General features: G+C 42.1%; 1 protein-coding gene across 17 annotated transcripts in view; it reads right to left on the reverse strand.

Annotated features, from left to right (window-relative positions):
• LOC126210400 (gastrula zinc finger protein XlCGF52.1-like) overlaps positions 1–15,410 on the reverse strand; it is a 261,120-nt gene that overhangs the window by 231,548 nt on the left and 14,162 nt on the right. For all 17 annotated transcript variants that reach the window (XR_007540659.1, XM_049939633.1, XM_049939639.1 and 14 more), the window contains exon 2: positions 6,005–6,067. Coding sequence is in view for 16 of the 17 variants with exons in the window: in XM_049939633.1 (XP_049795590.1) it covers positions 6,005–6,067 (63 nt within the window). In the remaining variant the exon portion in view is untranslated. The remainder of the gene's footprint in view (positions 1–6,004; positions 6,068–15,410) is intronic.

Below are 15,410 nucleotides of genomic sequence, written 5' to 3' on the forward strand. Positions count from 1 at the left end.
AATGGAATGGACAGTGTCTTGAGAGGAGGATATAAGATGAACATCAACAAAACCAAAACTAGGATAACGGAATGTAGTCGAATTAAGTCGGGTGATGCTGAGAGAATTAGATTAGGAAATGAGTAGTAAAGGAGTTTTGCTATTTGGGGAGCAAAATAACTGATGATGGTCGAAGTAAAGAGGATATAAAATGTAGACTGGCAACGGCAAGGAAATTATTTCTGAAGAAGAGAAATTTGTTAACATCGAGTATAGATTTAAGTGTCAGGAAGTCATTTTTGAAAGTATTTGTATGGAGTGTAGCTACAGAAGAATGGTGAATCTTAGACGGGTCGATCACATAACTAATGAGGAGGTATTGAATAGAATTGGAGAGTAGAGAAATTTGTGGCACAACTTGACTAGAAGAAGGGATCGGTTGGTAGGGCATATTATGAGGCATCAAGGGATCACCAATTTAGTATTGGAGGGCAGCGTGGAGGGTAAAAATCGCAGAGGGAGACCAAGAGATGAATACACTAAACAAATTTAGAAGGATGTAGGCTGCGGTAAGTACTGGGAGATGAAGATGCTTGCACAGGATAGAGTAGCATGGAGAGCTGCATCAAACCAGTCTCTGGACTGAAGACCACAACAACAACAACCCAATAGACAGTTATAGTTGGTGGTGACTTTAATTCACCCTCAATATGTTGGCAAAAATACAAGTTTAAATCTGGAATTACACACAAAACATCATCTGAAATTGTGCTAAATGCATTCTCTGAGAAGTAATTCGAGCAGTTAGTTCATGAGCCCATGCAAACAGTAAATGGTTGTGAAGATACCTTGACCTCTTAGTAACAAATAATCCTGAGATAATAACAAGTATCGATACGGATACAGGTATTAGTGAACACAGGGTTATTGTAGTGAGACTGAATATTGTAAACCCCAAATCCTCCAAAAATAAACAAAAAATACACCTATTCAAAAAAGCAGATAAAAATTCACTTGATGCCTACCTGAGAGTCAACCTCCACTCCTTCCAAATTAACAATGTAAATGTAGACTAGATGTGGCTTGAATTCAAAGACATAGTGTCAGTAGCAATTGTGAAATTTATACTAAATAAATTAACAAATAATGAAGCTGATCATCGTTGGTACACGAAACGAGTCATGACAATGTAAAAAACATGCCAAATTTAAACGGATGCAAAATCTCCTAGACTGGCAATCTTTAACAGGAGCTTGAAATTTAGTGCAGACTTCAATGCGAGATGCTTATAATAGTTCTCCAACAAAACTTTGTCTCAAAACCTGGCAGAAAATCTAAAGAGATTATGGTTGTATGTGAAGTGTGCTATTGGCAAGATACAATTAATGTCTTCTCTGCCTGATGGTGACGGAAATACTATCAACGACAGAGCTGCCGAAGCACAGTTTCTAAACACAGCCTTCTGAAATTCTTTCACCAAATAAGACAAAGTAAATATTCCAGAATTCGAATCAAGAGCAGCTGCCAACAAGAGTAAGTAGAAGTATATACCCTCAGAGTAGTGAAGTAACTTAAATCACTTAAATAAAGCAAGTCTTCCGGTCCAGACTGTATACAATTTAGATTCCTTTCAGAGTATGCTGAAACAATAGCTCCCTACTTAACAGCCATATACAACCATTCGCTCGACAAAAGATCCATACCCACAGACTGGAAAGTTGCACAAGTCACACCAAGGAAGGTAGTAGGAGTAATCCACTAAATTGAAGGCCTATATTATTAACATTTACATGCTGTGGGATTATGGAACATTTATTGTGTTCGAACATTATGAATTACCTTGAAGAAAATGGTCTATTGATACACAGTCAACACGGAATTAGAAAACATCGTTCTTGTGAAATACAACTCACTATTTACTCACATGAAGTGTTGAATGCTATTGACAATGGATTTCAAATGGATTCCATATTTTTAGATTTCCAGAAGGCTTTTGACACTGTACCACACAAGCAGCTTGTGGTGAAACTGTGTGCTTATGGGATACTGTCTCCCTTATGTGATTGGATTTGTGATTTCCTGTCAGAGAGGTCACAGTTCGTAGTAATTGATGGAAAGTCATTGAGTAAAACAGAAGTGATTTCTAGCATTCCCCAAGTTAGTGTTATAGGCCTTCTTATGTTCCTTATCTATATAAACAACTTAGAAGACAATCTGAGCAGCTGTCTTAGGTTGTTTGCAAATACGCTGTCGTTTATAAACTGGTAAAGTTACCAAAAGATCAAAACAGATTGCAAAACAATTTAAAAAAGATATCTGTGTGGTGCAAAAATTGGCAATTGACCCAAAACAATGAAAAGTGTGAGGTCATCCAAATGAGTTCTAAAAGGAATCCATTAAAACTTCAGTTACACAATAAATCAGTCAAATCTAATAGCTGTAAATGCAACTAAATACCTAGGAGTTACTATTACAAAGAACTTAAATTGGAAGGAACACACAGAAAATTTTGTGGGGTAGGCTAACCAAAGACTACATTTTAGCATTTGGGGTGAACATCTTTAAAACAAAGGCGTTTTTCGTTGCAGATGAATCCTCTTACGAAATTTCAATTACCAACTTTCTCCTCCAAATACTTAAATATTTTGTTGACACCAACATACAGCAGGAGAAATGATCACCATGATAAAATAAGGGAAATCAGAGGCCGCATGGAAAGATATAGGTGTTCATTTTCCCTGCACACTCTACGAGATTGCAATAATAGAGAATTATTGTGAAGGCACTTAAATACGATTTGCAGAGTATCGATGTAGATGTAGATGTAGATGTAATTGTCTGGAGTGTAGCCTTGTAAGGAAGTGAAACTTGGGTGATAAGTAGCTGAGACAGGAAGAGAATAGAAGCTTTTGAAATGTGATCCTTCAGAAAAATGCTAAAGATTTGGTGCATAGTTCAAGTAACTACAGAGGACGTACTGAAGCGAACTGTGGAAAAAAGAAATTTGAGGCACAGCTTCACTAAAAGAAGTGACTGGTTGACTGGGCACATCATGAGGCATCAATGAATTAATTCAGTTTGGTAAAGGAACCAAGTGAGAAAATGTGTGTGTGTGTGTGTGTTTGGGGAAGGGGGGGGGGGTTATGTGAGGGGGAGGTGATACGGTAGGTACGTTTAAATCTATGTAGGTGCGATAGTCATTCAGAGATGAAGAGGTTTTGACAGGAAAGACTAGTGCGGAGAACTCCATCTAACCATTCTTCAGACTGAAACCCACACAATAACAAGAACAACAGATTCGATACTTCCTAGCAGATTAAAATTGGCTGCTGGATCGGGACTCAAACCTGGGAAAACTGTCTTTCATGGACAAGTGCTCTACCACCTGTTTTGTCCAAGAACAACTCATGACCCGCCCTCAAAGCTTCACTTCCACCAGTACCTCTGTCCTAACTTTCAAACTTCAAAGAAGTTTGCCTGCATGCCTTGGGGGACAACACTCCTGGAAGACAGGAAACTATAACAGACATCACTTGGCATTGTGACAGGAACAATCTGTGGAAGTGGAGTGAATGGATTAGGGGATAAAATGGTAACTCGATAGTTAAAATATATTGAACAGTAATTCAGCAATCAGGTTGACAGGTAGATAACATGTGACGCACGTCGAGTGGCTGCAACCATAGCTACAGTGTGCCATGCAGTCCAGCACAAATGCTGTAATGAATAGTAATAACACATGGGTGTAGCAACTGTGGAGTCAGAAACCGAAGTCAGAGATGCAGATGGACATTAGGAGGTACATAAAGAAAAAACAGATAGAGAAACCAATACAGCAACAAAGGACAGACAAGAGGTAATAGAACTGCTTGCTTGTGGGTTGGGGTTGGGTTGTTTTGGGGGAAGAGACCAAACTGCAAGGTCATCGGTCTCACCGGATTAGGGAAGTACGGGGAAGGAAATCAGCCGTGCCCTTTCAAAGGAACCATCCCGGCATTTGCCTGGAGCGATTAAGGGAAATCACGGAAAACCTAAATCAGGATGGCCGGACGCGGGATTGAACCGTCGTCCTCCCGAATGCGAGTCCAGTGTACTAACCACTGTGCCACCCCGCTCGGTCATAATACAGGGTTATTACAAATGATTGAAGCGATTTCACAGCTCTACAATAACTTTATTATTTGAGATATTTTCACAATGCTTTGCAAACTCAAAAAGTTTTTTTAAGCATTCACAAATGTTCGATATGTAACCCTTTAGTGATTCGGCAGACATCAAGCCGATAATCAAGTTCCTCCCACACTCGGTGCAGCATGTCCCCATCAATGAGTTCGAAAGCATCGTTGATGCTAGCTCGCAGTTCTGGTACGTTTCTTGGTAGAGGAGGTTTAAACACTGAATCTTTCACATAACCCCACAGAAAGAAATTGCATGGGGTTAAGTCGGGAGAGCGTGAAGGCCATGACATGAATTGCTGATCATGATCTCCACCACGACCGATCCATCGGTTTTCCAATCTCCTGTTTAAGAAATGCCAAACATCATGATGGAAGTGGGGTGGAGCACCATCCTGTTGAAAGATGAAGTCGGCGCTGTCGGTCTCCAGTTGTGGCATGAGCCAATTTTCCAGCATGTCCAGATACACGTGTCCTGTAACGTTTTTTTCGCAGAAGAAAAAGGGGCCGTAAACTTTAAACCGTAAGATTGCACAAAACACGTTAACTTTTGGTGAACTGCGAATTTGCTGCACGAATGCGTGAGGATTCTCTACCGCCCAGATTCGCACATTGTGTCTGTTCACTTCAACATTATGAAAAAATGTTCCTTCATCACTGAAAACAAGTTTCGCACTGAACGCATCCTCTTCCATGAGCTGTTGCAACCGCGCCGAAAATTCAAAGCGTTTGACTTTGTCATCGGGAGTCAGGGCTTGTAGCAATTGTAAACGGTAAGCTTCTGCTTTAGCCTTTTCCGTAAGATTTTCCAAACCGTCGGCTGTGGTACGTTTAGCTCCCTGCTTGCTTTATTCGTCGACTTCCGCGGGCTACGCGTGAAACTTGCCCGCATGCGTTCAACCATTTCTTCGCTCACTGCAGGCCGACCCGTTGATTTCCCCATACAGAGGCAGCCAGAAGCTTTAAACTGCGCATACCATTGCCGAATGGAGTTAGCAGTTGGTGGATCTTTGTTGAACTTCGTCCTGAAGTGTCGTTGCACTGTTATGACTGACTGATGCGAGTGCATTTCAAGCACGACATACGCTTTCTCGGCTCCTGTCGCCATTTTGTCTCACTGCGCTCTCGAGCGCTCTGGCGGCAGAAACCTGAAGTGCGGCTTCAGCCGAGCAAACCTTTATGAGTTTTTCTACGTATCTGTAGTGTGTCGTGACCATATGTCAATGAATGGAGCTACAGTGAATTTATGAAATCGCTTCAATCATTTGTAATAGCCCTGTAGAACTAAAGGGAGTGCGCGCTGATATGAAACTTCCTGGCAGATTAAAACTGTGTGCTGGCCCGAGACTCGAACTCAGGACCTTTGCCTTTCACGGGTGAGTGCTCTACCATCTGAGCTACCGAAGCACGACTCACGCCCGGTCCTCACAGCTTTACTTCTGCCAATATCTCGTCTCCTACCTTCCAAACTGCCGGGAAGTTTCATATCAGTGCACACTCCGCTGCAGAGTGAAAATCTCATTCTGGAAGCATCCCCCAGGCTGTGGCTAAGCCATGTCTCCGCAGTATCCTTTCTTTCAGGAGTGCTAGTCCTGCAAGGTTCGCAGGAGAGCTTCTGTAAAGTTTGGAAGGTGGGAGATGAGATACTAGCAGAAGTAAAGCTGTGAGGACGGGGTGTGAGTCATGCTTGGGTAGCTCAGATGGTAGAGCACTCGCCCATGAAAGGCAAAGGTCCTGAGTTCGAGCCTCGGGCCAGCACACAGTTTTAATCTGCCAGGAAGTTTCATATCAGTGCACACTCAGCTGCAGAGTGAAAATCTCATTCTGGAAACATTTACTTTAATACTTACTGGTTCTTCAGTGTCTTTCATTTCAGCACATACTGCAGCTGCCTCTACCTCTTCTGTACATTCCTGTAAACAGAAAACAGGCCAGACAAATCAGCACAAAGAGAAAGAAGACCAAAATCAGCAGAAAGAAGATCTGCTCATTATTTATCGATGGTGTTCCATAAACCCCATACGAAGGACAACCATCAGGGATGTAGAACAAGTCAAATTACACCTTAACAGGTATAGGCAGCAACTGCTGGCCCCTAATATACTCAAACAGATGATCACAGAAATTACTTCTGGATTACTTTATGTGTCTAAATAACAGAAAAGGCATCTACTTTGAAAAATAGTCACTGCTCCTTCTCTTATGAGGTCTGTTAGAAAAGTATTCGACTTATAGTCCTCTCTCGTCAAATTGTGTTCCTTTCAACGGCCTTTTGAGTTTTGGGAATAGCTAGAAGTCGCAGGGCACCAATCAGGAGAATAAGGAGCCCGTTAAAGAACGGGAACCTCTTTTTTTTTTATTTTTTTGCCGAGAAAGACCGAATCGAGTGGGAGGAATGTGCTCGGGTGTTGTCACGGTGGAGGTGCTAATTTCCTGTTAACCGTAAGTCCGGTCTCTTGTGGTGCACAGCATCACACAGGTAACAGAGGACATCCCCACGGTACTCTTTGGTGATCGATTGACCCTGTGGTGTGTATTTGTGGTGTACCACACCGCAGCAGTCAAAGAAAGCAGTCACCATCACTTTGATGTTGCCGCACTCTCGGCAGGGATTCTTTGGTCTCGGTGATGAGGAACGCTCCCACTGTGACGACTGGATTTGGTTTCAGAGTCGTACCCGTACACCCGGGCCACACCACCAGTGATTGTAGTGTTCACAAAGTTGGAGTCACTGTTTGTGGTGTCCAATATGTGCTGTGAGACTTCAACAAATGTTGCTTTTGCTACGCTGTCAGCAGCGTTGGCACGAATTTCACGGACACTCTCTTCACGGCCAAATCTTCAGTCACAATGGAATGTGCCGATGCCCACCTCTTCCGCAATTTCTCTGACAGTCACATGACAGTCCCGCATCACCACAGCATTCACTTTGGCAATGACCTCGTCATTTTGGTATGTCGGTGGCCGACCAGAGCGTAGCTTGCTCTTCATCAATGTACAGCCGTCTTTAAACCAGTTGTACCACTCCTTAATCTGTGTGATGCACATAGCAACATCACCAAAAGCCGTGAGAATCTTCCGAGTGGTTTCCACCTGGCTGTCGGCCAGTTTCTGGCAAAATTTGATGCAGTAGTACTTCTCCAGTCATTCTGTCATTTCCCTTGCAATGAAGAACGCGTGAGCATTACCCACTACCTCACTGAACTGCTACTTGCCAGCATCTAACATTATCGACAGGTGGGAAAAAATTCACACATGTGCACGAACGTTCAAAGTCGGATCATGCAAGTGCACTGGGTAGAAATCCACCAACATTTAATTTAACAAAATACAGTCAGATATTTTTCTAACTTACCTCATATACTACTCATCTGCTGTCAGTGAGATGAAGGTACTGACCAGAATGTGCCAAGTTATGCGAGGTGTTATCAAATAGTAATGGAACTTTTTTTTAAATTTCGTGATCTTTCTACATCCAAACTTCCTTTTTTTTCCATCTTGTTGCTACACATGCTCCTGATATATGTTTGCATTTTCTTGAACATTTAGTTCATTGTTGACAGTCAAAAGGGTTATACATGTTTGCTGGTGAATTTTGTTTGGTGAATTTTTGCTTTTGTAAAGGTGGATCAAAGAATTTGCATTACATTCTGCTTGGAAAATGGAATAAAGTGGTGTACCACATTCAGAATGTTGACTGTGACTTTTGGTAAATCTACTACGCGTAAGACATGAGTTTATGAGTGATGTAAATATTTCAAAGAGGGTTGGGAAAACATTGAAGATGATGACCACCCTGGAGGCAGACCAGTACCTGATGAGAATGTGGAAGAAAAAAAAGAAAATAGTCCTGGAAAATACCCGATCACCATCAGAGAGGTTGCTGATGGTGTCAGCATATCACCTGGCTCATGCCAAGCAATTTTTTCAGATGTTTTGGGCACGAAATGTGTAGCAGCAAAGTTTGTTCTAAAACTGTTGAATTTTGACAAGAATCAACATCGTGTAGACATGACATAGGATTTGCTGAATGAAGTCAACAAGGTTAAAACAGGTGACAAAATGTGGGTATATGAGTATGACGTAGGAACCGTGGCCCAGTCTTCTCAACTGAAACTACCTGAACAGCCAAGACCAAAAAAATTCAACAATTTTCATCACATATGAAGGTTCTTCTCACCGTTTCCTTCGATTACAATGGGGCAGCGCATCCTTACGGTTGTACGAACAATAAGGAATACTACCTCGAAGTTATGTGCTATCTACATGAAGCAATCTGAAGAAAATGACCAGAATTGTGCCAAAACCACTTGTGGAAATTGCCTCACAATAATGTCCATGCTCAGACCTCAATACTTCTTCCTGAGTTTTTGGCAAAAAACACAACATTTATGTTGCCTCAGTGACCATACTCACTCGAGATGTACCCCTGCGACTTCTTGCTATTCCTGAGGCTGAAGAGAACCATGAAAGGACATCATTTTGCCACCATTGATGAGATAAAAACAGAATGACTGGAGTAGCTGGACACCAAAACGAAAAGTGAGTTGCAGAAGTGTTCCCAAGATTGAAAAAGTGCTGGCACAAGTATGTTATATCTGAGGGAAAAAGTTTATGTTGATGAATAAACAAAGATTTTTTTTTTAAATCTGTCTTTTTGATCACACCTTGTATTGTTCCACTGGTGGGTAAATGACTTGCAATCCTTCTCAATAGTTGGCCAAACAAATGACTATGACACTAATCATATTACAGCCCTGTGGGGATGGGAGGGGGGGGGGGGGGTTGAGGGTTGTCAGGAGAGGAGACTGCTCGGTGGTGCAGATTCACTGTGACGAAGGGTGGCATTTGTGATGTTCACAGTCAGCTATATATAATATGTGATCAAAAAATATGGCAAATGAATTTTTTAACAGCAACTGCTGATGCTACAACCATTCGGTGTACTTTCTCCGATAGCCATTGAGTCGTGCAGCATCAAGTTACAGATCATGCGTCGAGACAGGGAACAGCAAGTCGGAACATGTTCCGACTTGACAGTTAGCGGCCCGAGACGATAGAGTGAAGTTGCGTTTAATGTGTCAGGTATTAAGGATGCCGGTTCGCAAAGTAGCACTAAGGAGTGAGTCGATCTGGTGCAGCTCAGACGATACTGTAGCCGCAGCATAAAGAAAGGCCAAGAAAGACTTCACGAGGCATTCGACCGTAAGTCAGCATCCTGCCATCCAGGCTGGGCAACATACTCTGCAGATAGAGACAAGATAACTGAGGACGGCAACCACTGAATGAGATAGCATCCAAAGAATCTACATTGCACTGGTGCAAGTGATCGTGGAAGTATGGACTTTAAGACATAACAATGATGAGTGTGTTGCTTGCTACAGTGGAAGCGCTGCTGACCTGCTGCCCGACACCCAATGAATCCAGCAGACAGTGGCTGCTGACCGGGTAGTATGAGGGCAGATTCAGTAGCAGAAACAAGTTAGATGCATAGATGACAAGTTAGATGCATAAAAAAATTGAACAAACAGAGAATACATTCTGTAGGGTTTACCCTAGTATTACTAACATTGGTTAAGGGTTTTATTGTAGTTTTGTAGTAGTAGTATGGTTAAGGGTTTTATTGTAGTTTTGTAGCAGTAGTAGAAGTAAATTCAGTATTAGAAATAAATAGTTTATAAATAAATTTATTACTATCCAAGGAAATGTGATCTGCATGGCCTATTTTAGCTTTTCAGACAATAGGCTGTAATTATGAAGAATAAATAAAACTAAATAAATTAATGTAATCATACATGAACATTAAGTTCTGCTTCAAGTTGCAAAAAAGTACCAAAGAAACGCAAGAAATGTTAACATTGGTGTATGGCGATACTGACATAACTCCGAAGGCTATTTGCACGTAATAAGAGCAATCTAAAAGCAGAAATGAGTTGGTAGAAGATGAGCTATGTTCAGGACGCCCTTTAACCGCAAAAACAGAACAAAATGTGAAAAAAGTGGCAAAATTGTTCATTCAAACAGGTGAATAATTATTCGAGAGCTTACCAAATAACTAATCATCTCATACGAGTCCGTGCAAAGCATTTTAACTGATAATTTGCAAATAAGATGAGTGAGCACAAAATTTGTTCCCAGACTTTTGAGTGATGAACAGAAGGAAAGTCTTGTGTCAGTTTGCACACAGTTGAAGGACCACATTCATTCATGTCCAAAACCATTACTGGAGATGAAAATTCTTTTCGACATTGACAGGACAGTGTAATCGGAGTTCATACTGAGGAGAATTGTAAACACCGAATTTTACAAGGGCGTATTGCAATGTTTGTGAAATGGTGTATGGAGAAAGAGACCAGCTGATTTGCAAGTTTTTGGCTGGAAAAAGTGTTCCTGTCTGTCCACATCTGCCATCTGCCACTCAAAAGATTTAGCATCATGTGACTTCTGTCTTTGCCCAAAAATTTAAACTGTGAAACTTCCTGACAGATTAAAACTGTGTGCTGGACTGAGACTTGAACTCGGGACCTTTGCCTTTCGTGGACAAGTGCTCTACCTAAACTTAACTCACGACCCGTCCTCACAGCTTCAATTCTGCCAGTACCTTGTCTCCTACCTTCCAAACTTCACAGAAGCTCTTCTGCGAACCTTGCAGAACTAGCATATCCTTTCTTCCAGGAGTTTACAACAAACTTCATGAGGGAATAAGTACACACATCATTACGGGAAAGGCAGTGATCAATGTCTTACAAATATTTACTATTAAAAACAGTCTTGATCACGATTTATTTATCAAGGTGACCGGTTTCGACCACTACTGTGGTCATCTTCAGACCATTGAGTAGGAACCTCTTTCTGTTGGAGAATCACTACAACAGAAAGAGGTTCCTACTCAATGGTCTGAAGATGACCGCAGTAGTGGTCGAAACCGGCCATCTTGATAAATAAATCGTGATCAAGACTGTTTTTAATAGTAAACATCAAAAAAAGTTCTGCTTCATCCCGGTTCCCAGAACTCCTGAGAACAGACGTTGACTGTGGATATTGTATCTCAGACACAGTCTCTTTCACTGTTCAGAGATGTCATTAAACCTGCCCAAAGTTGTAAACAACCATGCATGAGCAGCGCCTATTAGATGGAGGGCGTCTGACAGCCGATCAGTTCCAGTTGTTCCACCAGGAAGGAGGTACACGGCTCGTTTTGTCTGTAGTTCAACCATGCCTAGGGGTCAATACCGCAGTTCGATCGCGTCCGCATTTTGTTACTTTGTACCAGGAAGGGCTCTCAACAACGGAAGTGTCCAGGCGTCTCTGACTGAACAAAAGCGATGTTGTTCGGACATGTAGGACATACAGAGATATGGGAACTGTTGATGACATGCCTCACTTAGGTCCCCCAAGGGCTATTACTGCAGCGGATGACCACTACCTACAGATTATGGTTCGGAGAAACCCTGACAGCAACGCCACCATGTTGAATAATACTTTTCGTGCAGCCACAGGACGTCGTGTTACGACTCAAAACTGTGTGCAATAGACTACATGATGCGCAACTCTACTCCCGACGTCTGTGGTGAGGTACATCTTTGCAACCACAACACCACGCAGTGTGGTACAGATGGCCCCAACAACATGCCGAATGGACCGCTCAGGAATGGCATCACGTTCTATTCACCAATGAGTGTTGCATATGCCTTCAACCAGACTATCATTGGAGACGTGTTTGGAGGCAACCCGGTCACGCTGAATGCCTTAGACACACTGTCCAGCAAGTGCAGCAAGATGCAGGTTCCCTGCTGTTTTGGGGTGGCATTATGTGGGGCCGATGTCCACTGCTGGTTGTCCCGGTAGGCACTGTAATGGCTGTACGATACGTGAATGCCAACTTCCAACTGATAGTGCAACAATACTAGCAGCATATTGGTGAGGCATTCATCTTCATGGACAACAATTCATGCCCCCATCGTGCCCATCTGTGAATGACTTCCTTCAGGATAACAACTAGAGTGGCCAGCACGTTCTACTAATGTGGACACTATTGAACATGCCTGGGATAGACTGAAAAGGCCTGTCTATGAACGATGTGACCCATCAACCACTCTGAGGGATCTACGCCGGATCACTGTTGAGAAGTGGGACAATCTGGACCAACAGGACCTTGATGAACTTGTGGATAGTATGCCATGACGAATACAGGCATGCATCAATGCAAGAAGACGTGCTACTGGGTATTAGAGATACCGGTGTGTACAGCAATCTGGACCACCACGTCTGAAGGTCTTCACTGTATGGTGGTACAACATACAAAGTGTGGTTTTCATGAGCAATAAAAAGGGCAGAAATGATGTTTATGTTGACCTCTATTCCATTTCTCTGTACAGGTTCTGAAACTATTGGAACTGAGGTGATGCAAAACTTTATTTGATGTGTGTATATTGTGAAGCAGTAGTCAATGTCCAACTCCTCAAACAGATGCCTACAAGCTGATTGTGGGTGAGCACTACATATTATTCTTACAACATGTTTTTTTTCTCAATGTAGACTTACTTTCTTAAAGATGAGTTACCACAGAACATTATTCCATGTGATGTTCTTGAATGAAAATATGCAAAATATGTCAACTTACCCATTTAGCTCTCCCTAATATTTACACTGAATTAATTTGTTTTAGGAATTACAAAATGTGGTTTCATCAAATTTAAATTCTTGTCAATATGGACATCTAAGTATTTTGAAGTTTCCACTCTAATTATTATTTCCTCACCATGTATTACACTTAACCTTGGTGTGGTACCTCCAGGTGTGCAGAATTGAATATGTTGCGTCTTTTTAAAACTGGGGAGTGAGACCATTCGCAGAAAACTAATCAATAATAGTTTTAAGAACTTTCTTTGCCATTTCTTCTGTTTCTGCACATATGAATGGAGTGATAGTAATTCTAGTGTTCTCTGCAAAACTAGCCAATTTTGCCTGTTGTATATAGACGGAAGATCATTTACATATATGAGGAACAGTAGTGGACCTACGGCTGAACCTCGGGGAACACCATACATCATTTCTCCACAGTCAGAATATGTTCTAGGATTACAGTGCATGAATTACTAAAAACAACTTTCATCATTCTTTTGGTTAGATATGACATTATTGGTTAGCTATACCATCAGTCCCATAAAATGTCAATTTATCTTAAGAGAATATTGTGATTCACACAGTCAATGCGTTAGAGAGATCGCAACAAATACCAACTGGCACTATTTTATTATTTAATGCTTGTAAAATCTGGTGAGCAGATGTGTAAATGGCATTCTCAGTTGAGAAACCCTTCTGAAACCCAAATCGTGATTTGATAAGGATACCATTGTTGCTAAGGTGAGAGACTGTTCTAGAATACATCATTTTCTCAATAATGTTGGAGAATGATGTCAGCAGTGGAACAGGATGGTAGTTACTGACGTATCTCTAACCACCTTTCTTAAAGTGGGGCTAACAATGGCATATTTCAGTCTCTTTGGAAAAATTCCTTGAGTTAGTGATGCATTATACACTACTGGCCATTAAAACTGCTACACCACAAAGATGATGTGCTACAGACGCGGAATTTAACCGACAGGAAGAAGATGCCGTGATATGCAAATGATTAGCTTCTCAGAGCATTCACACAAGGTTCGCGCCGGTGGCGACACCTACAACGTGCTGACATGAGGAAAGTTTCCAACCGATTTCTCATACACAAACTGCAGTTGACCAGCGTTGCCTGGTGAAACGTTGTTGTGATGTCTCGCGTAAAGAGGAGAAATGTGTACCATCAAGTTTCCGACTTTGATAAAGGTCGGATTACAGCCTATCGCGATTGTGGTTTATCGTATCACGACATTGCTGCTCGCGTTGGTCAAGATCCAATGACTGTTGGCAGAATATGGAATCGGTGGGTTCAGGAGGGTAATACGGAATGCCGTGCTGGATCCCAACGGCCTCGTATCACTAGCAGTCGAGATGATAGGCATCTTATCCACATGGCTGTAACGGATCGAGCAGCCACGTCTTGATCCTTGAGTCAACAGATGGGGATGTTTGCAAGACAACAACCATCTGCACGAAACATTCGATGACGTCTGCAGCAGCATGGGCTATCAGCTCGGAGACCATGGCTGTGGTTACCCTTGACGCTGCATCACAGACAGGAGCGCCTGCGGTGGTGTCCTCAACGACGAACCTGGGTGCACAAATGGCAAAACATCATTCTGTTTACAGCATCATGATGGTTGCATCCGTGTTTGGCGAAATCAAGGTGAACGCACATTGGAAGCGTGTATTCGTCATCGCCATACCAGTGTATCATCTGGCGTGATGGTATTGGGTGCCATTGGTTACACATCTCGGTCACCTCTTGTTCGCATTGAGAGCGCTTTGAACAGTGGACGTTACATTTCAGATGTGTTATGACCCGTGGCTCTACCCTTCATTCGATCCCTGCGAAACCCTACATTTCAGCAGGATAATGCACAACTGCATTTTGCAGGTCCTGTACGGGCCTTTCTGGATACAGAAAATGTTCGACTGCTGCCTTGGCCAGCACATTCTCCAGGTCTCTCACCAACTGAAAACGTCTGGTCAATGGTGGGCGAGCAACTGGCTCATCACAATACGCCAGTCACTACTCTTGATGAACTGTGGTATCGTGTTGAAGCTGCATGGGCAGCTGTACCTGTACATGCCATCCAAGCTCTGTTTGACTCAATGCCCAGGCCTATCAAGGCCGTTATTATGGCCAGAGGTGGTTGTTCTGGGCACTGATTTCTCAGGATCTATGCACCCAAATTGCGTGAAAATGTAATCACATGCCAGTTCTAGTCTAATATATTTGTCCAATGAATACCAGTTTATCATCTGCATTTCTTCTTAGTGTAGCAATTTTAATGGCCAGTAGTGTATATTTCAGAAAAGAGTGGGCTTATTATAGGGGAACAAATTTTTAGTACTCTATTGGAAACACCATCAAAACCAGATGAACTTTTATTTTTGAGAGACTCTGTGATTTCTTTATTTCAGAAGGAGAAGGTGGTGATACATTCATACGATTGAATTTTATGAAAGTTACATTTTCAACATATGGCTGTGACATTGTTCTTGAATGGTTTGCCCCTATGCTTTCTATTACATTTAAGAAATGATTATTAAGTGCATTTGCTACCTGTGGTTCATGATTTATTGCCCTTCCATTCAGTTCAATAGTGATGTTGCCATGTTCTGTGGCTGGGT

Source organism: Schistocerca nitens, chromosome 10, assembly GCF_023898315.1.
Source record: "Schistocerca nitens isolate TAMUIC-IGC-003100 chromosome 10, iqSchNite1.1, whole genome shotgun sequence".
NCBI classification, from domain to species: domain Eukaryota; kingdom Metazoa; phylum Arthropoda; class Insecta; order Orthoptera; family Acrididae; genus Schistocerca; species Schistocerca nitens.